This window comes from Capsicum annuum, chromosome 1 (assembly GCF_002878395.1).
Source record: "Capsicum annuum cultivar UCD-10X-F1 chromosome 1, UCD10Xv1.1, whole genome shotgun sequence".
In the NCBI taxonomy this organism is placed as follows: domain Eukaryota; kingdom Viridiplantae; phylum Streptophyta; class Magnoliopsida; order Solanales; family Solanaceae; genus Capsicum; species Capsicum annuum.
The window spans coordinates 150,441,350-150,463,384 of NC_061111.1; the positions used below are offsets into that span (position 1 = coordinate 150,441,350).

General features: G+C 32.5%; 1 protein-coding gene and 1 long non-coding RNA gene across 2 annotated transcripts; both read left to right on the forward strand.

The window, feature by feature from the left end:
* The first annotated feature begins 9,708 nt into the window (after window positions 1–9,708).
* Window positions 9,709–10,338, forward strand: LOC107858763 (zinc finger MYM-type protein 1-like). The gene has a single exon (XM_016703547.2). It carries the CDS (start codon window positions 9,709–9,711, stop codon window positions 10,336–10,338), a length of 630 nt encoding a protein of 209 aa, XP_016559033.2.
* A 5,427-nt stretch (window positions 10,339–15,765) lies between these two features.
* Window positions 15,766–16,749, forward strand: LOC107856455. Its single transcript, XR_001670557.2, has 4 exons — window positions 15,766–15,938; window positions 16,021–16,089; window positions 16,182–16,253; window positions 16,326–16,749. It is a non-coding gene; the product is annotated as an uncharacterized LOC107856455 (long non-coding RNA).
* The last annotated feature ends 5,286 nt before the right edge of the window (window positions 16,750–22,035 follow it).

Here is a 22,035-nt window from a genome sequence, read left to right on the forward strand (position 1 = left end):
CAATGCATTTGTTTTATAATTTAAGCATTACATGTCATTTTTACATTTATTTGCACATTTCAATGCATTTATTTTGTTATTTAAGCACTGTATGCTTTGTCTTTACCCGTATATACCGCAATACACTTATTTTACCATTTAAGCACTGGATGATATCTTTGCTTATATCATTTTTTCTTAATTAGTTAAGCACTGCATTTAGCCTTTTTTATATTTTAAAAAAAAACAAACAAAAAAAAAAAAAAAAAAGGAAAAAGAAAAAAATTCACCTTAGTTTTTAAAATTTTGCAAGCATGAATTGGGTTTGTCCACCCTAAAATAGGACATTTTCGGTTAGTTTGCCCTCTAACCAGATCATTTTTTTAATATATGTTTGTCTTTGATTGAAATTTTTGTATGCCTTTAGTTAAAATCTGCAATGTCTTTGTCTATTGTTCTTTATATCAGTTAAACACTACACGTCATTTTTATGAATTTCTTAAAAAAAAAAACAAGTTTAGTTACTCGTTTGCCTTTATTGAATACTATTTTTCAGTTTCATTAATTTTGTAGGCATAGAATTTAAGTACACATTGGGTTCGTCCACCCTAAAATAGGACATATTGAGATAGCAACTCTAAATTAGAGTTCGCTCGATTTTTTTTTTGTCAAAAATAATTTTTTGTCGAGCAAAATTAGCTATACGTCAACGTTTTCGTCTGAAGACTTCTATATCGTCTTCAAACGAAAAGGAAAAAACCGTTGACACCCAATTATGGCTCTCCAATTATAAAATTAACGGATTTAGGCTCCCTGATTGTTAAATGGCATAAAATGTAATTTTTTACATATTTTTTGCAATTGTTAATAAATTATTGATAATCATCATTGCTGTAGGATTTTACTCATTTATTGTCATATTTTAATCTTACATAATTTATTGACAATCATCTTTAATTTTTTAAATTTTAAAATTTTATCAGTTTATTATTATTTTAATATTTTTACACAATACTCTACATACGTACACGACATAGCACTGTAATTTTTTATTGCACAATATAATTTTAATTATTTATAACATAATATATTTTTTTAAATATAATTATATTTTTTATTTATTGTTGATATATTTTTTGTAATTATACATTGACATTTATATTTTTGTATATTATTTAATATGACGTACATATGTGAGTCGATTTAATTATTTTAATACACAGAGCAACAAATTAGTCAAGTCGAAGTCTTATCATTTTTAACTTTTTTTACTTTATTTTCACCTACTATCCCTAATTTAAGGGATTTGTTGGGAAAAAGTAGATATAAATATTATTTTTTGTTATTTTTTTCTTTTTAAATACTCCACCCATACACACGGATATATGCCCAAATATCATCATATTTTGCTCCCTTTTCTCTCCAACAAGTCACGCATCTCTCTTTATTTCCTCCTTCACTGCCGAAGCTCCGGTGAATGAGCTCCGTCCACCTCAAACCACTCTTTCTCTCTCCCCTATTTCCACCTCTCATTCTGCCGCTCCACCACTAGTCGATGAGCGACGATGCACCATCCTCCTCTTCTTCTCTCTTAACCACCAGCCACAACAACCGCCCTTCCCTCTCTCTTTCCCGCCGCTGCCTCGCCGGAGGTAGTGACCGGAGAGGTTCGACTTCCAGCTGCACCATTACTACGCCACCACATCCACATCTAGCCAGAAAAACACCCCTCTGTATAACCTCTATTTTCTCTGATTATTATACTTTTCGGTGACGTTTTCTTACAGTTTTGATTCATTCTATGCATTTTGATTCGGATCGGAGGAGTTTGGACTCCGATAGCTTTTAATTTTGATGCTATTATGGTGTTGTTAAAGTAGTTATCTTTATTACTTTCTCTTGAATTGTTCACTGTTATCCGGTTGTTCATATCATTATCTTTACTTAGTTACTTTTGTTCTTTATTTTTTACATTGATATTGTTATTTTATTATCCATATTAGTTTGATTATTATTATTTTATTTTATTTACATTATTGTTTTCATTATACTTTATATTGATATGTTTTGATTAGTTAATGTTGTTTTGTCGATTGGTTGTTTTAGTATTTTTTTTTAAAAAGAGCCATTACACTTAATTATCAATTATTTAGCCAATGAAATTATCTCTCCGTTTGGATATTTGAGGAAACCCATTACAAAAGACGGATTTTATTTTATCAAAGTTATTATTTATATGAAGGACCGACACCTGGACGATGAGGAAATTTTTTCGTCGATTTTCGAGGCCTTTACAAATAATAAGATGGATATTACGTATCAAAATAAATAATTTTTGGGCGATGACAAAATTTTTATAACAACGCAAAATATTTTATGATTCGTATCTTGGCAAGACGATTTAGGACGGCTAATAAATCAGCAACCACTTCGTAGCCATGGAGTATCTAAAATTTAATCTAAGCCCATCTTTTAGCAAAAATTATATTTTTAAATACATATATGCACACATACCTTTTAAATTTATTTTGATAATTATTTATTTGTTACTGATATTTTATTACAAGTGTTTGTACAGGTTCTCGGGAATAATCGTCGGGAATGATATTCAAAGAAGAGCATAAATTTTTTTTTGTATTCGTATTTTCTTTTATTCTTATCATTGTACAAATATTAATTATAATGAAATCTTTATTTTTGGGGCACTGGGCGGGGGTGTTCTTTATTTATACAATCCTTACCACGCGTTAAGTAAATTTAGACCGTTAATATTTATATTAAAATTAATTTAGATATTTGATTAAATAATTCACACTTTTTACACTAAAAAATATTATGTAATTTTTTTTAAAAAAACAATATCTTTTTTTATTCAATCTCTGCCTTTCTTTTTTATATATCCTTATATACATTTGTTTATATATCCCCAGCAGAGTCGTCAAACTGTCATACCCGATTTTTATCTAAGGTCAAAACGAGCACGACATTATGGACTCTAAAAGATTTAATTTTATACAAAGTCGCCACCTAATTTTTTAGGTAAAATAGGAAACCTATTTATTTATTTAACAAGTATGACTTTATTCTAATCTACGAAACTAGTTTGAATTCTAGGCAAGGGTTCAAATTATTCGAAGGGAAGGGATTAGGCACCCTTCAGAATCCACAAATGTGGTTCCCGGTCAAACTTAGCTTTATTATTAAAAGATAAAAAGAAAAATCAATGTCTGCAAATACAAAAATAATATGATACATATGTTATTACAAATTATATATGTAAATGCACATAAAGATGTATAAACAAACGTATGTAAGGATATAAAAAAAGAAAGGCAAAGATTGAATAAAAAAAGAAATTATTTTTAAATAAAAAATTACATAATGTTTTTTAGTGTAAAAAGTGTGAATTAATTAATCAAATATCTAATTTAATTTTAATATAAATATTAACGACCTAAATTTGCCTAACGCGTGGTAAGGATTGTATAAATAAAGAAACATCCCCGCCCAACACTCCAAAAATAAAGTTTTCACTATAATTATCACTTGTGCAAGAGTAAGAATATAAAAAATATAAATACACAATTTAAAGTCTTCTTTGAATGTTGTTCCCGATAAATATTCTCGTTAACCTGTATAAACACTCGTAATAAAAATGTTAGTAATAAATAAATAATCAATAAATTGAGAAAGTATATATGTATAAAACGATATAATTTTTGTTAAAAAGTGTGGGGTCGGATCAGATTTTAGGTACGTCATGGCTACAAAGTGGTTGCTCAATTTATTGGTCATCCTAAATCGTCTAGCCAAGATACGAATCATAAAATCGTTTGTGTTGTTATAAAAATTTCGTCATTGGCCAAATTTATTTATTTTATTATGTATTTATATACGTAATATCCATTTTTTTATTTGTGCAGGCCTCAAAAATCGACGGAGAATTTTTTCATCGGCCAAGTGTCGGCTCTTAATATAAAATAATAACTTGATAAAATAAAGTCGGTCTTTGTAATAGGGTGGCCTCAAATATCCGACGGTTAGATAATGTCATTGGCCAAGCATAGTCTTGTTCAAACCAATTTAATAAACTTGTAAAGGGTGAAAATATATCAGGCCACAATATTAACCAGATGAGAATATATCAACCCACAATATTAACCACGCGATGGTGAGCAACTAAAATTAACACGAGCACCCAAATGTGATATGATCTGTCGAAAAATGTCACAAATATAACAAAATCCAGTCCATCAATAGAAAGTAGTAGATAAAATGGAGCAATAATCAACAAAAGGCAGCCATGATGTGAGCCACACAAAGTCACTAAAAAAAAATTCAACAGCATTGCCTGAAAGTATTATTCCTGCCAACAACAATAATATATGCAATAACGATGAGAAAGGAGATACGAGATAATATTTAGAGCAACAATATAAAATCAAACAAAGGAAAGACGCAGAACATTATTTCTCCAGCCAGATCTACCATATTAATAAATTTATAAAATGAAACAGCCCCAAAACAGGGCAACAGTGACAACAATCAGGAGCTTCGCCGATCATCACCTCCGGCGAAGAAGCGATGGGAACAGGGGAAAGGGGGGCGACTGGTCGACTGAAAAATTTGCCTGCCGGTGACCAACTCCTGTGAGGTAGTGGAAAAAAAGGGCGCAGTTTCATGGTGAGGACGATGGCGGTGTTTAGGGGTGTGCATTGGTCGGTTCGGTTTTATGTGTTATTGGTTCGGTTTATCGGTTTTTAATTTTTAAATATGTAAAACCAATAACCAACCAATAAGATATTTCCTTATCGATTTCGATTTTTGGTCCTTAACGATTTGGTTTTCGATTTAACTAATAAGAAAATACTCATAAAATAGAAATAGTAACAACTAGCATAAAAAAATAAAATCTTAGTTACCACCAAAATCCTATATAATGCATTTTAGTTTACAAGAATCTTCAAACTTGAACTGAATGTTAATTCGGAAAAAATCTAAATCCTAATTGTTGGAAGCTACTAAATTCTTCAAGCTTTCTAATACGATAATACCCGAGTTTTATATTGTTCCTTTGTTGCCCTGAATTGGTTAATATTTTGTGAATCACTGAATTGTGAATAAATAGTGCATATATATATATATATATATAGAGAGAGAGAGAGAGAGATATTTATGTATAGATATTTATGTATATAACATAAATAGGGATAAAACAATAAACTTGTTTATAAAACTAATAAAAAATTATTAACCCAATAACTCAATACCAATAACCCAATATCATTTTTATCGGTTTGATTTATCGGTCGGTTCGATTTTCGCACACCCCAACCGGTGTTGGTAGCTAGAGAGGGGTCGCCCGCTGTGGGCTGTGGTGGTGGTTTGGGGCTGTTTTAGTAGCGGTGGTGGTGGTGACTCAGGGTTTGTGGGTTGTTGGGCAACAGAGAAAAAGGGGAGAGGGAGACACGAAAAGGGAGAGGTGGCAAGGTGGTGGTGACAGCCATGACTGTCGATAGGGAGAGGAAAAGAGAGATGAGGGTAGAGAGAGAAAGTGAGAGAGGAGAGAAGATCTGATAATGTGAGATTATGCGTGTGTTGGTGTGTCTATATGTGGGATGTGTGTATTTGAAAAGAAAAAAAAACAATTCATCAAATCTATTTTTTCAACATATCCCTTAAATTGGGGATAGTAGGTGAAATAAAATAAAAAAATTAAAAAGTGAGGAGACCTTGATTTGATTGATTTATTATTTTGTGTATTAAAATAATTAAATCAACTTACATTTGCAGGTCCTATTAAATAACGTACAAAATAATAAATGTCTATGTATAATTAGAGAAAAATATAAACAATCTATTATGCAAAAAATAATTAAAATTATATTGTGCAATAAAAAATTACAGTTCTATGTTGTGTACGTATGCAAATGACTATGCAAAAATATTAAAATAATAATAAACTGATAAAAATATTAAAATTTATGAAATTAAAGATAATTACCAATAAAGTATGTAAAATAAAAATATAACACTAACTGAGTAGAAATTCTAAAATAATGATGATTATCAACAATTTATTAACAATTGCAAAAAATATGTAAAAATTACATATTGTGCCATTTAACGATTAGGGAGCCTAAATACGTTAATTTTAAGCATGGAAAGCCAAAATTGGGTGTCAACAGTTTGCTCCTTTTTGTTTGAAGATGATGTAGAAGTATTCAAACGGAAACGTTGATGTGTAGCCAATTTTGCTAGATAAAAAAAATAAAAAATAAAATAAAAATAATTATTTTGGATAAAAAATTTGAGTGAACTACAATTTAGAGTTGCCTATATTTTTCGAGTTACATGAGGATCAGGTCAGGTATAGCTCCAAAGCTATCCCAACATGTCCTATTTTGGGTAGGATAAACTCAATGCGTCCTTGAATTCTATGCTTGCAAAATTTATAAAACTGAAAAACAGTAGATAAACGAGTAACAAAGCTTGATTTTTTTTTATTTTTACAAGAAATTCAAAAAAATGATATGTAGTGCTTAAATAAGTTAAAGATAAATAAATACATTACAAGATTTTAACTAAAGACAAACAAAATATTCAATTGAAGACAAACATGCACAAAAAGTTTTATTAAAGGGCAGACTAACCCATATTGTCCTATTTTAGGGTGGATGTATCCAATTTATCCACAAATTATATGCTTGCAAATGCATCAAACTAAGAAGTACTGCTGAATAAGACAAGAACGAAAATTAATCTTGATTTTTTTCTTCTTCTTTTTTTTATGAGACATTAAAGATAGCATGCAGTGCTTAACTAATTAAGAAAAAAAGGTATAAGCAAAGATAGCATCCGGTGCTTAAATGGTAAAATAAATGCATTGCGATATGTGCAGGTAAAGACAAAGCATGCAGTACTTAAATAACAAAATAAATACATTGCGATGTGCAAGGAAAAGCCAAGATAGCATGCAGTGCTCAAATAATAAACAACTGCATTGCAATATTTGCGAGGAGTGCGGTGCCTAAATGATAAATAAATGCATTGAGAAATATGTATGCAGAGCTTAAATAATAAAATAAATGCATTGCGATATGTGCCAGCAAAGGCAAAGATGACATGCAGTGCTTAAACAATAACATAAATGCATTGTGATATTTGCGAGGCATGCAGTGCTTAAACAATAAAATAAATGCATTGCGATGTTTGCGAGGCATGCAATGCTTAATAGATAAAATAAATGCATTGCAATGTTTGTGAGGCGTGCAGTGCCTAAAGGATAAAATAAATGCATTGCGTTATGGGCGTACAGTGCTTAAATGCATAGCAATATGCTCCGATAAGGGCAAAAATAACATGCAGTGCTTAAATGATAAAACAAATGCGTTGCAATATTTGCTAGGCGTGCAGTGCCTAAATGATAAAATGAATGCATTGTGATATATGTGTGCAGTGCTTAAATGCATAGCAATATGCGCCGATAAAAGCAAAGATGACATGCGGTGCTTAAATGATAAAACAAATGCATTGCGATGCGTGCAGATAAAGACAAAGATAAAATGCGGAACTTAAATGCATTGCAATGGTGCAGATGAAGATAAAGATAACATGCAGTGCTTAAATGATAAAATAAATAAATGCATTGCGGTGCGTGCAAGTAAAGGCATAAAATGCAATGCTTAAATAATAAAATAAATGTATTGCGATGAGTGCAAGTAAAGACAAAGATAGACTATAGTGCTTAAACTATAAAATAAATGTGTTGCAGTGCGTGAAAGTAAAGGTAAAGATAAAATGTGATGCTTAAATGACAAAATAAATGTATTGTGATGCGTGTAAATAAAGGCAAAGATAAAATGCAGGGTAAAAGAAATAAATGTAGTGCAATATATGCAAGTAAAGACAAGCAAACATAAGTATTTAACTAAAAAAAAACATGCATAACTGTCTTTTGAAGGGCAGAACGACCCAATTTGTCCTATTTTAGGGTGGACAGACCCATGTGAAATGAATATTTAGCAAAGAATTATTTGGGAAGGAAAGTGTTCACTTATATACGTTTGTTTATACATCTTTACATGCGTTTATATATATATATATATATATATATATATATATATATATATTGCAATAACATATGTATTATATTATTTTTGTATTTACAAACATTGATTTTTCTTTTTATCTTTTAATAATAAACCTAAGTCTGACCGGGAACTACATTTGTGGATCCTGAAGGGTGCCTAACCCCTTTCCTTCGAAATAATTTGAATCTAGAATCTAAATTAGTTTCGTAGATTAGAACAAAGTCATACTTGTTAAATAAATAAATAGGTTTCCTATTTTTTCTTAAAAATTAGGTGGCGACTCTATTCAAAATTAATTATTTTTGAGTCCATAATGTCATGCTCGTTTAACCTTAGGTAAAAATCGGGAGTGACAATTACATTAAGATTATTCTCAGTTATCTCAGATAGTTTTTCGCATTTAGTATAACTTTTATGTCCATATTTCCATTATTATGAGATTCAGACTGAGTAGAAGGAAGATAGGGTTAGCTTAAGGATACTCGTAGTCTTGAGCATCGTGTGACGTCTCGAGATCAAATTTTGGGGCATTACACAGTCACTCTCCCATATTTATTTGTTAATTAAAAAATAAAAGAACAGTCAAATAATGTCCCGAAGTTTGTAGGTATATTTGATTCATTCAGAATAAATATCCTAACAGGCATAGTTGATAGTTTTGCATCGGCATTCATGAGCCGAGATCGATAAATTGTGATTAACGTTAGATTTTGGATTAGAGTAATTTAGTATTAATTGTATCTGTAATTCTGTTGCAACATATATGATATATTTTTCGTATTTTGTGATTGCAAGGCAGTAGAATAATTTTGTTGAAGATTTTTTATTTTGTCATTCGTGGGATCTTTAAGCAAGTGATAATATGATTACAAATTTTCAAGCCTCAAACTTCTTCAGATACTGCTCCTATTTCTTCTTTGTCAAGTTCTCCATTGCCTGTCAATCTTTTCGGAGTATCGAATAACGACAAAGATTTGACAAAGTTGGATCTTAAATCAAATCCCGCTGAAAGAAAACTAATTACAGAATTTCCTCCAAATATACGTGACTGGGTGAGGAAATATTACATATATAAAAAACCTTGCCAACCAGATAAATTTGAGTTTCCCATAAGGGATTTTGGAGGTACACCACATCACTTTAATCCTGAATGGTTTAAAACTTCATATTCTCAATGATTAGAGTATAGCATTAAAGAAGATGCAACATTTTGTTTATGTTCTTACTTGTTTAAAAATAAACTCGAATGATATAAAAAAAGTTAGTAAATCTTTCACAACGGAAGGTTTTCGAAGTTGGAACAAAGACATAGAAAGGCTTAAAAAATATGTGGGTGAAGTGAATAGTGTTCATCGTCGATGTTTCAAGATGATGCTAAATTTTATGAATCTGGAAAAATCTATTTTAGCCTCACTTGATAAGTAATCCGAGAAAATTAATGATGAACATCGTATTCGCTTGAATGCTTTGATTGATATGACATGTATTTTTTGAAAGAAGGTTTGCCTTTTTTGGGTCATAATGAATGTGTAACTTCTACAAAAAGAGTTATTTTCTAGATCTCTTGAAGTGGTATACAGACAAAAAAGAAAAAGTAAAAAATGTTGTATTAGAAAAAGCTCCAAAAAATAGCACCATGACTTCTCCGGATATTCAAAAAAACATTGTGAGTTCTTATGCAAAAGAAACGGTGAAAATAATTATTGAAGACTTGAATGGGGATTACTTTGAAATTTTGGTTGATGAGTCTAAAGATGTTTCTCATAAGGAACAAATGACACTTGTTCTACAATATGTCAACAAAGAGGGTAAGCTTATTAAGATATTTCTTGGTCTTGTTCATGTTAAAGACACATCTGCAAAGTCGTTGAAAGAAGCGATCAACTCTTTGCTTTTAGATCATTCTTTGAGTCAATCCCAAATACGGGGACAAGGTTATGATAGAGCTAGTAACATGCAGGGAGAGATTAATGGTCTTAAAACTTTGATTTTGAAAGATAATTCTTCAGCATATTGCATACATTGCTTTGCTCATCAGTTACAATTGACTCTTGTAGCTGTTGCGCAGAAACATGATGATGTGAATAATTTTCTTGACATTCTTCCTAATATTTTAAATATTGATGGAGGTTCTTTTAAGTGCAGGGAGATGCTTCGAGACGATCAAGCTGAAAAATTAGAGGAATTACTATTGCTTGGTGAAGTTCATACGGGAAGTGGATTAAATCAGGGACTTGAACTTCAAAGACCCGGTGATATCTGTTAGGGGTCTCATTTTAAGACAGTACGTAACTTCATTTCCTTACTCTCATCAATTATTCATGTACTTGGAGTTCTTGAAAAAAAAGGTGCAAATTATCATGAGAAAGCATTTGTAAAAAGTCCAGTGGAAGATATTAGATCCTATGAGTTTATCTACATATTGCATTTGATGTTGAAAATTTTGGTAGTTACATATGATTTGAATATGGCTTTACAATGAAAAGATCAAGATATCTTTAATGCTATGAAGCTTATGGATTTCTCAAAGAGACAATTTCAATTGATGAGGGAATGTAAATGGAATTCTTTGTTAGAAAATGTCTCTTTATTTTGTGAAAAGAATGATATTGCGATTCCTGAAATGAATGAGAAATACGATCTTGGAAAATCGAAATGCAAGAGCTCAAGTATTACATATTCTCATCATTTGCGTGTGGAAGTTTTCTATGGTGTTATTGATTTGCAATGTTCAGAGCTCAACAATTGTTTTAGTGAAGTGAATACTGATCTACTTCTTGAAATGGCTAGTTTGAGTCCTAAAAATTGTTTTTCAAATTATGATAAAGAAAAGATCATGAAGCTTGCTACATATTATCCAAATGAGTTTAGTGCCTCCAAGATTGAAGATCTTAGTTTTGATCTTGACAATTATATTTACTATGTGAGAGAAGTAGATAATGGTTTCTCAAATTTGAAAGGACCTGGAGATCTTTCGATAAAATTGGTTGAAACAAATAAACACAAGACATGGGGACTTGTTTATTTGCTTGTGAAATTAAGCTTTATATTACCCGTGGCTACTGCAACAGTGGAAAGAGCTTTTTCCTCCATGAAGTTTATCAAAAATGGTTTGCGAAGAAGGATTGGTGATGATTTTTTGAATGATTGTTTAGTTTTTTATATGGAGGATGAAGTATTTGACAGTGTACCTAATGATGCGATCATTGATTGTTTTCAAAACATGACAACTCATCGAATGCAATTGTAATGATAATGCTTATATTTATAGTGTTTAAGTAATTCATAGCTTTTTAAAATATACTAAATATCCTTATTTGTTAGTTACTTTGACTAAGGTTATACATTATCTTGAGATCGTTGTCTTGATTTGAAATTCAGAATCCACAAACTTTAAATCCCGCTCTGTCTCTGAATACACCAACTAAACTTGCTACCAAAATCGTCATACTGATGATAAACATGACTTAGATGTTCTGGAATCTTCTTTATTATGTGCCACATACAAAAGTGGTGTGCATTGTTAGGGAATACCCTTGCAACTGCATTTGTTATGGCAACATCTTGATCAATTATAATTATACAAAGTGCCACTCCAAATATTGCCTCTTGCCAAGTACAAAGTAACCACTCAAAAGTGTCTTGAGTTTCATCCCAAAGTCGAGCACAACCAAACAAAATATATCGATGATGATTGTTAATCCCAATAAATGGAACAAAAGGCATCTTGTATTTATTTGTTAAATACGTCGGATTAAAAACAACCACTTCTTCAAAATTCTTGTAGGCAATCCTAGATCTAGCATCAACTCAAAAATAATTAGTTAAACGACCATCAAATCCATTTGTATAGCGTAAAAGAAACCTGGATTCTCTGATTGACACTTTTGAAAATATTGAAGCATCAGTTCTGCATCTCATTTCTTAAGATCTTTTTGTCTTCTAGTTCGCAAATAATTTTGAATATCTTGACCTATTAAATTAAGCTGATCTACACCCCCAGCTTGAGTTATCAAAATTGATGCTATCTTGCTTGGACGGACTCCAGAGTTATCAAGCAAATCAATAAGAGTTTTTTGGGTCTCAGACTTTTTTCTTTGTTCGCAAGAATTTTTAACTGTTTGGAGATGCAAGCTCATGATTGTGCTCAGTGACAAGCCTACAAACAACCCATTTACCTTCTTCTTTCTTTGATATATATAACAATATTTTGCATCCTTCTCTAGTTTCATATTGTGGTTTATGCTTTCTAATTTTTTCTTTGACTGAAGTCCTTGCTTTGAACAAACAAACTCTTGACCAATTATTAACTTATCTTTTCTTGATCTTATCATACGATCTCGGCGGATACTAAAATCACTACGATGAGCATAATCAAGATAAAACTTAAATGAATCCTCACGTGACTGAAACTCCTTACCAATGTAGGGGTCTTGCGAATTTTCAACATCTATATAGGAAACAATTTGTCCAGTTTCATCCATACCAATTTTCTCTAATGGAACTTCAACTCCTATACTTTCCTCATCTTAGTTTGAGTTTTCCATGAATCCTGCGAAACAAAATCACAAAAAAAGAAGAAGATAATTTACAAAGTCTATCATAACTCTTCTAAATGTTGATTCAAAATTAAAGTCACGAACTTTATGCCATTAAACAATGTTAGATAGAGATAAAGAAATTTTCTTCTCGTAGAAAATGGACCATTTATACCATTAAACAATGTTTCAATTCTGACACTTTCAACATACGGTTCCTTAATTTAATAACCATTTGCTCTTTATTTATTTTCATAGTATGGCCAGATTGATGATACATTACACATTTACACCACTAGATCAGATTTCTACATAGTGTGCTTTTAAGATTTTCATTTTTTAATACTAACTTTGATGAACTTCTATATTCTTTTTACCTGAAGCTTGAGACTGAAAAATAATAGATATGTGGAGAAGATACTTACTGTAATTAAAAATCTATTCAGTCCAACCACCTTATTCTCCGTTTCTTAGTTCGGAAAGATTGAAGGAGAATTAAAAGTTTATGCAGTAGAAGAATCACAAAAAGAGAAATTGGAGAGACAACGACGTAGAGGGAGAAAGGAGAGATAAGGTAAAGCGTCGATGTAGAGGGTGGAAAGAGAGATAGGGTAAAGTTAAAAGTCTTTTTTAATTTTATATTTTTTTACAAAAAATAAAAATACATGAGCTGTGGTAAAAATTAGGTGATGGTGTAAAAAAAGTACACTGACGGTGCATCAAATTTAATATCTTTAATATATTATAAATTATAGATATAGATTATAGATTATAGACGAGTAGGAAGGGTTTTCTTTGTGCTAAAGGTGCTCGATCAAAAAAGAGCACATGCACTTTTCACCTTTTTAGAATTATTTTCCTGTTTCTCTCTCCTTGGTGCTTTTTTATTTTGTAGTTTTGATGGATGATATCAATGGTAACAACTTCTTGTACATGTCTTGCCTCATGATAATACATTTGTCTTGCTTTAAATTCCATTGAAGAGTTATTGTCTTTAGTTGGCTTTTATAAGAGAATAAGTGGGGAGAGGGGGTCTTGAAAGGTGGTGGCTTACCTTGCGGTGGATGTCATCGGTTCGAATCCTTTTATATTCAACTTTGAACTTAGCTGATACAAATATTTATAATAGCACCCAATTATTCTGATATGGTGGTTCTATCTATGATTTATCATTCATGGACGTTGATAAGATCCATCACTTTAGCAGCACCATAGGATGTCATAGCCTTAAAAATGAAGGGCAAGGTTCAAACGAGGAAAAGCTTACCGTGGATACCTAGGCACCAAGACTCCGAGAGATGAGGAAAGGTGTTGTAATCAACGAAATACTTCAAGGAGTTGAAACTAAGTATAGATTCGAAGATTTTTGAATAGGACAACTTTTTGAACTGCTGCTGAATCATGATAATAAACTTGTCTTGTAGGTAATTTTATTTAAGGGCTTCATGTTTGAGTTTGAATTTCATTCAATTGCATGCGCTTGTATTGCTGGAAAAAAGTAACCTTTAATGAGGCAAATTTCTCTCTCTCTATCAACCCCAACACACAACATATAAATAATTGCATCATAAATTTTGCCTTACATAATATTTAATTTAATTCATATATTGAATTTAAAAACGCATCATAAATTTTTCCTTACATAATATTTAATTTAATTCATATATTGAATTTAAAAACTGTTTTTGATGAGAGAGTCTCTTTCTCTCTCTATATATATATATTTAGATAGATAGATAGATAGATTTTTTAGTTTGTTAGGGTTATCTGATCCTTAATATAATACATATAGATATAGGTAATGGCTTTTGCTTCTAAATTAGAGAAAATAGCCAAATACCCCCCAACCTTTACCCCAAATTCCAACTACACACTTATACTTTGTGGGGGTCCTATGACCCCCCTAAACTATTTTAAAGTGAAATATTTACCCCCCTGAACGCTGACATGGCAAGAGAGTGCTAAATATTTCTATATTCATTTTTACTTCTTCTTCTTCTTCTTCTTCTTCTTCTTCTTCCTCTTCTTCTTCCTCTTCTTCCTCTTCCTCTTTTTTCTCTTCCTCTTCTTCCTCCTCTTCTTCCTCTTCTTCTTCCTCCTCTTCTTCCTCCTCTTCTTAGTCCTCTTCTTCTTCTTCTTCTTCCTCCTCTTCTTCCTCTTCTTCTTCCTCCTCTTTTTCGTCTTCTTCATCATCATCTTCTTCTTCTTCTTCTTCTTCTTCCTCTTCCTCTTCCTCTTCTTCTTCTTCTTCTTCTTCTTCTTCTTCTTCTTCTTCTTCCTCCTCCTCCTCTTCCTTCTTTTTATTCCTTTTCTTCCTCCTCTTCTTCCTCCTTCTTCCTCTTCTTCCTCTTCTTCTCTTCCTCCTCTTCTTCCTCCTCTTCCTCCTCCTCTTCCTCTTCCTCTTCTTCCTGTTCTTCCTTTTTCTTTTCTTCTTCTTCCTCTTCTTCTTCTTCCTCTTCCTTTTCTTCCTCTTCTTCCTCTTCTTCCTCTTCCTCTTCTTCTTCTTTCTCTTCCTCCTCCTCCTCTTCCTGTTCTTCTTCTTTTTCTTCTTCTTCTTCCTCTTCTTCTTCCTCTTCTTCTTCTTCTTCCTCCTCTTCTTCTTCCTCCTCTTCTTCCTCTTCCCTCTCTTCCTCCCCCTCTTCCTCCTCCCCCTCCTCCTTCTCCTCCTCCTCCTCTTCCTCTTAATATTGTCTTTTTTAATAACCTTAGGCTTGATGCTTTGAAATAATTGAAAAACTTGGTGCGCACCAAAGATGTGCAATCAATAAATTTTACCAATTTAGAGAAAAATAATTGAAGAATCTTAAACTGTTTCATTATGGATGTTTGAACCTCTCTCTTATTTTGGTTCAAATGAGTAATATGGTAAATTTATCTAGATTACATAGAAGTAACAGCAAGAAGATATCTGTCATTCAGTTAGAAATAACAACATTTGTTTTTTGCGTCCTTTCACGCGTTTGTACAAGTATTATGCATATCACGCTAGATCATCAACCCTATATAAACGCTTAATGGTTTCAATTCATCTCTACATCCTATCTGATAGATTTGAAGAGCTACTTTTTTTTTGTCCAAACATTTGATTAATGGACAAGTTAGTAAAAACTTCTTACTTTTTTAGGCATAAGTATTTTTCTTAAAGGGAGTACGCAAGCTAAAAACCACTAAAATGAGTTTTTTTCTATTCAAAATGAAAACTAATATTTTGCGTATAATTTCTTGAACTGGAAAGGTATGTAGCCGACACCCCGGGCCGTCTCGAGGAAATTTATGTTGTATATTTCAGACATACTGTTAAGTTTACTGATTTAATGGTGCCATGCCTGTAAGTACTTGTGTCCTCTAAATTTCATTTTTCAACTTCTTCTCTTGTTTGGTCCTTACAAGTTTGATATGTATGTATACAGGCAAGGATCACCCTACAATTCTCTTTCGATAGACTGGATCCTTGATTGATATAGAGGAAAAACCTCAATGTGAGTTTTATTTTCTTCTTTTTTCACTGCTCCTAGTTTGTTTGTTGTCAATATCGTCTTGTTTTTACCAAGTGTACTCTGTGTGCTTGCAGTTTTGAAACTACAAGAGTGACACATCAAATCGATTGTATGAGGAACAACATGAAGGATGGAAATTTCAAAGCGTAAGATCTAAGGAGGAAATTTATATCTTTATTATTTCTTGATGAATGTATTAACTTCAGAAATGTTTGCAGGTGCAAAATAGCATTTGAGCATATCAAAAGGGAAAGTGAGATTCTGTAGCTCAAACTGGAGAATTACCTCAAGGTTCTTTTTAAAATCGTATAATAGTTTCTTATCTTTTGCATCTATTTTGTCACTGTTGTAATCACTCCGTCTCTATGAATTCTGATAGCGAGTGAATGTGACGTCTCCGGTTAATCAGTGACATCAGTAGGTAGTCAGTGAAGTAATTGGATTTAGAAGATTAAGTATGTAATAGAAACAAATGGGAATAAGAGGGCAAATTCAATTTTTCTTTTTCTTTGTATCCCTATTTGTAGTGCTAAAAAAATGGAGTCACTGATTTAAGTTCTAGTTATAATAATGTGACTTTGTAATCTGTTTTCATATTGTTACTTGTTGCTTAGTGAAAGTATTTGGAATTGTCTCTTTCAATTTATTCGTCTTTTTTTTTTATTTGGTATGTCCCAAAAAGAATGTTTCTTTTCATTTTTAGCAAAATTTTAATTCTAACTTGTCACATGACATGTTTAATATCACAAGATAAACTTTTTTTCTGTTCATTTTACGTATATATAGTTTAAAACCACAAGATTAAAAAATCTTTTTACTTTCTTAGACACTATGCCAAGCCTAAATCAGACAAATAAAATGAAATGGCAGAGTGTTGTATTATAACGTCCTCAGATCTCACTTGTGGGATGATATACAGGTATGATATTGATTCATTATAACATGATATATAACCGCGTGTTCACCGTTGAGAAAATCATTTTTTAATTTTTTTTTTAAATTCATGTTTAGTTGGTTAAAATATTTGTATTATATGTTTTTTTTTTTATAAAAACAAGCCCCTTAAAAATGTTAAAAATAACTTTTCTAGTGGAAGTAGAAAAAACGAATTTCACAACTGATATTCCATATTAATTGAGTCATCCAAGTCCTCCAACACACCTTATTTTCACCTCAACCTTAATATATTTTGGATATTATTTTTTACAATTGCACCGAACACAAAAGATTAAGTAAGAATATTTATTTATTATATAAAAAATATTTTCCTTTCCTATCGAACACATCCAAATGAACAAGCTATGAAAACAACTCTATACACAAAATAATAAATGAAATTAATCCATTACAAATAGTACAATTAATCCAATACTCTTAAGTCCCTAACAACCTTCAATATAGAAGAAAATCTGTGATACAAGAATAATCACGGATATGATGCGCGTTGGTCTTGAGACTTGGTGTGTGCAATTGAAGTGTAGAAGAGGTCCAAAGCACACCAAAATCAGCCCATAACTTACACTTGATGGGCAGTCCACTCTTTGAAGGCCCTTTTGGTCATTTTAACTTATATCTTGTAATAGTTATATAAAGAGCAATGTAGGGTTTTATTACTTAGTTTATGAATGAAGTTGTAAGTCTTATAAGACAAAGAAACACAAGTCCTCTTTCCTTGAGGCAACCAAAACCAAAATTAGGGCCTAGACAAGTGTAGAATCACTTGTGTTTGCATTTGCTTGGAAACGTTGATGCTTGGGAGGTGGATTCCGATCTTGTGTCTTTGTAAGAGATAGGTGTATTGTTGTGTGTAGTGTTAAGGGTCCAAGAGTTATCATTCTTGTGTTCTTAACATTATACCTTCATGTGGTCTATCTATCTATCCTTTTTCATTTGTAATCTTGTATCCGTTTTGTATCTTGTATTGTGAAGCCATTTTTGTTGTTGTTGTTGTTCTTCTCACTGTTGTTTCATCTTATGTTGTTAACTTAGTTTGTTTTTTGCTGCAAAAGGAGTCAAACACCTAGTTATATTGTCCTTCTTGTATTTCATTCTTGAATCCGAGAGTGGTCATCAAAAAGGTCCTCGATTCTTTGAATTAGTGGACTGTTTTTGAAGTGTGTTTGAACTATTTTGAGCCAATTCCGTGTGTTCCTTAGTTTTCTTGTATCATTTGGTATCAAAGTCATCTTTGATTTTGTTCTTACAATACCAATCTTGGGCTTTCTTGCTAAGAAAAAAAAACGTGTTCTTGAGCTTGAGATCGTGACCGAGAAGTTGAACTTGTTGTTGTTGTATCTTGGCTGAATGTTATGTGTCTAGGTCTAGAATTTATTTTTCTTGTGTTGTTGTTTCAAGTGTTAGTATTCTTATCCATTAACACTTTAAGTCGATCTAGATTTGAGCATCACTTTGAGTCGATGTAGATTTGAGCTTTAAAAAAATTGATGTTGTTGTTGTAAACAAGACCATGGCCGTGTGTTGAAGTTGTTGTTCTTGGACTTGTGGACTTGTTGTTATAGTCTTGGTTGAACGTTGCTGGTGTTGTTGTTGCTCTTGATAAAGTTGTTGTTGAGTTCTTGACATTCATCACAACCTTCACCCTTGCTAAAACCAAAATACAACACCAAAAAGAACCTTGGCCGTGTGTTGACACTAACGTGTGTTGATGTTTGCCGTGGGGTGGAAATTGTTTTTTGTTTTGTTAATGTGTTCTTGAAGGTTATTGTGGTGTTCTTCTTGTTCTTCATCTCATCTTACAACTTAAGACAACCAAAAGTGTAACATAGATTCAAAAAGGTGAACCTACAAGTTGTAAAGTTGTTTGTGAGAAGACTTGAGTCATCACTTTCTTGACTTGACATCTACTTTTCAACCACTTTCCTTGTTTCAAAGGACCTTTTTTTGTGGGAATTGTACAAATTCAAGTCTTGCCTTTTGAATATTAGCCCTCCAAAACTAATTGTTTTCATTACATAGTAACTAAAGTTTGTAAACTTCAACTAGTGACTAATTGTGGGGCCGTGACCAATGATATGCTGCCACGTCATTCAAGTTACTATTCACATAAAAATTTTAAGCTCAAAATTTGATCTTCTATTTTCATTGTGTTGTTTCTTTAGTTTCGTTTGTTAATTCCATTACTAACTTACAAGCTAGTACTAGATTGTAAGTTAGTTTTGAAACCGTCCATTACTAACTTACAAGCTAGTACTAGATTGTAAGTTAGTTTTGAAACCGTCCTTCGTGTATATGTTCCTTTGTGTGTCTTATTCTTTTGAGTCATTGTAATACTTGGTCCACTTCTAGATGCCTCACGGAGTACAAGCAAGGTTACGACACTTGTGAGATAAAAGTATGAAAAATTAGAGATACAAAATAATAGAGAGGAAATGTGAGGACCATTCTTGTACAACTAACTTATTTGTTGTTTTGTAGGTAACTTTTTGGCCATAATGGAAACCATTTTGTCCCTCCCTGATGCTTTGTCCCGAGACTTTGCTAGGGTAAATGTGGGTCTTGAAAAAATTGACTCGGATGTGGTAACTGTGAGTGAGAGGTTGGATTGAATGGAGAGTCAAAGGAACTCTCGTGCTTTTACTCCCAAAAATTTACTTCCAATAATCAATCCTCCAAGACCACCAAATAATGCCACAAGACAAGCTTCAAATAGCCCTTAAAACCGAGAACAAGATAGACCACTTTTCCCGCAAGTTGATCAAGTCCAACAAGGAGGACTTGTGACACAGGATCGATAAAGGAGACACAAAACAAACACCAAAATAGTCCACAAGTTGGAAGAATCGAGGACCCCTTTGGTGACCACTCTCGAATTCACTACAACAACAATGAAAACACAATAACAACAAGATATTAAGGTGTTTAACACCTCTAAAATCAGTGAGACAACAAACTAGATTAACAACACAAGCACAAGAACAAAAAGAACACAAAGTCTCGATTTTGGGACACCAAGCCCGAGAATAAACAACAACAACAATAATGAAATAGATAGATAGATAAGTAACTTGATATACAAATGTACAAACACTATGAATCTAGATGTATATTAAACACAAAGACCCAAGAATTCATACAAGTAACACCAAGATCTACGGTGACCTCAAGGGAACGAGATTCCCAAGCAACCAACATTTCAAAACTAGCACCAACACAAGTGATATCCACACTTGCTTACAAGGAATCCAACTTTCAAGACTCTCTCTCTAGAGCTCTCAAAATATCATCAAAGTTATGACAAAATGACCTAACATGTACTATTTATAGCCTAGGTTTCAACTTAATACAAAATGACTAGAATGCCCTTAATAAGCCAAGACAAAAGGGAGGCCTTGGAGTGTGCATGTTGGATGACTTTAGAGTGTTGGGACTTGTTCTCTACACTTTAAAGATTGTTCCATTGGTTGGGCAGACATCCGACCTCGAGTCTTTATGTATTGGTCCACAATCACGATCGTACTTGTATCATCCTTCTTTTCTTGAAAAAGGATTTGACCTCGAATCCGAACCTTGCAAAATAATAGGAAGGACAAGCAAACACAAGTTCCTCAAGGTATGAGGGTTAGGGTTGGTGTAATCAATCATATCATCTTACCAAGGTGGCTCAAACTTCACATACACCCAAAGATCCTTCTTACCCGAATACCCTCCCAAGAAAGAGTCAACTAGTCTATTCATATAAGTGTGACAAGAAACAAGGAACAAGAGTTGCTCATCAAGTGGAAAACATAGACTCTTCTTGAAACAACAAAGGGGCTTGAAAGCTGAGATAGGAAGGCCATACAACAAAAACAACTAGAGGGTCATCCATAGTCATTCGGCCAACATGTACAACATCACCATTTTCACACACAACTTGGTCTTCATGACTTCCATAAGACAATGTACTATCACTTTCCACAATAGCCTCAACACTAGATGGATTAACTAGTGTATCCACAATCTCAAGTTGTATATTATCATCTTCAAATGGAGGCACATTCGGTTCACTTAAAGACAAACTACCATTCACATTTAGTTGGCTACTAGCCTCATTCACTAGAGTGCAAGAGTTAGTTTGATTACCTTGTAGCTCATGTGTATCATGTCCACTCACAAGAACTTGATTAGGAAGGCTTGGATTCTCTATCAAGTTATCCAACTCCTTACAAAGAGAGTTTTTCGTCCCTTCCATTCTTCCTTCCACTCGGTCCATTATTTTTTTCATTCTCTCCATTTGGCTACTAAGGTCATATTTCATACCTATTATGGCAGCCATCAAATCGTTCATGGTCACCATTTCCAATGCCATAGTTCCTAAAAAAATAAATTCTAAAACAAAAACACAAAAAACAACAAACTAGTTAATGTTAGGAAAGAAAACATCCTCACAAGCTCTCAAGATCGCACACTTTGAAATGCCTCTCAATTGGCCTCACAAGTGTTGGTAACTCGTTTATACTCCAAGGAGATTACTTGGTACCAATTGGAGCTCGAGGTCAGAATAGATTCTGTTTTGAAACAACTCAAAGAAAATACGTACGGACTTGAACCAAGAAACTACAACGAATTTTAAAAAGATAAAAGCACACAAAGAAATGTAGAAACGAATAAACGGACCCAAAAACTAATTTACAACCTAGTAGACAATTACTAGTTTGTTAATTAGCAATAGAATCAACAAATTGCAACTAAGAAACAAAGATTAAAAACTAAGAAATCAAAAATTTGAGCCTAAATTGGGCGTGTGAACAGTAAAACGTGATGTGGCAGCCATGTATTGGTTGCAGTCTTAACAAATTTTATTTTACAAAATTAGAAGTCTTAAACAATTTGTGATTTGGAATTGGTGGGAATTGATTTAGGAGGGAAACAAGTCTTGAAATCCTATTGTCAAATTCAAAAGTGAAAGACTTGATTTTTTTGTACCAT

Bases quoted from the DNA above. Each gene is read 5' to 3' on its own strand.
- LOC107858763 (XM_016703547.2), top strand. From the start codon at position 9,709: ATGACTTCTCCGGATATTCAAAAAAACATTGTGAGTTCTTATGCAAAA.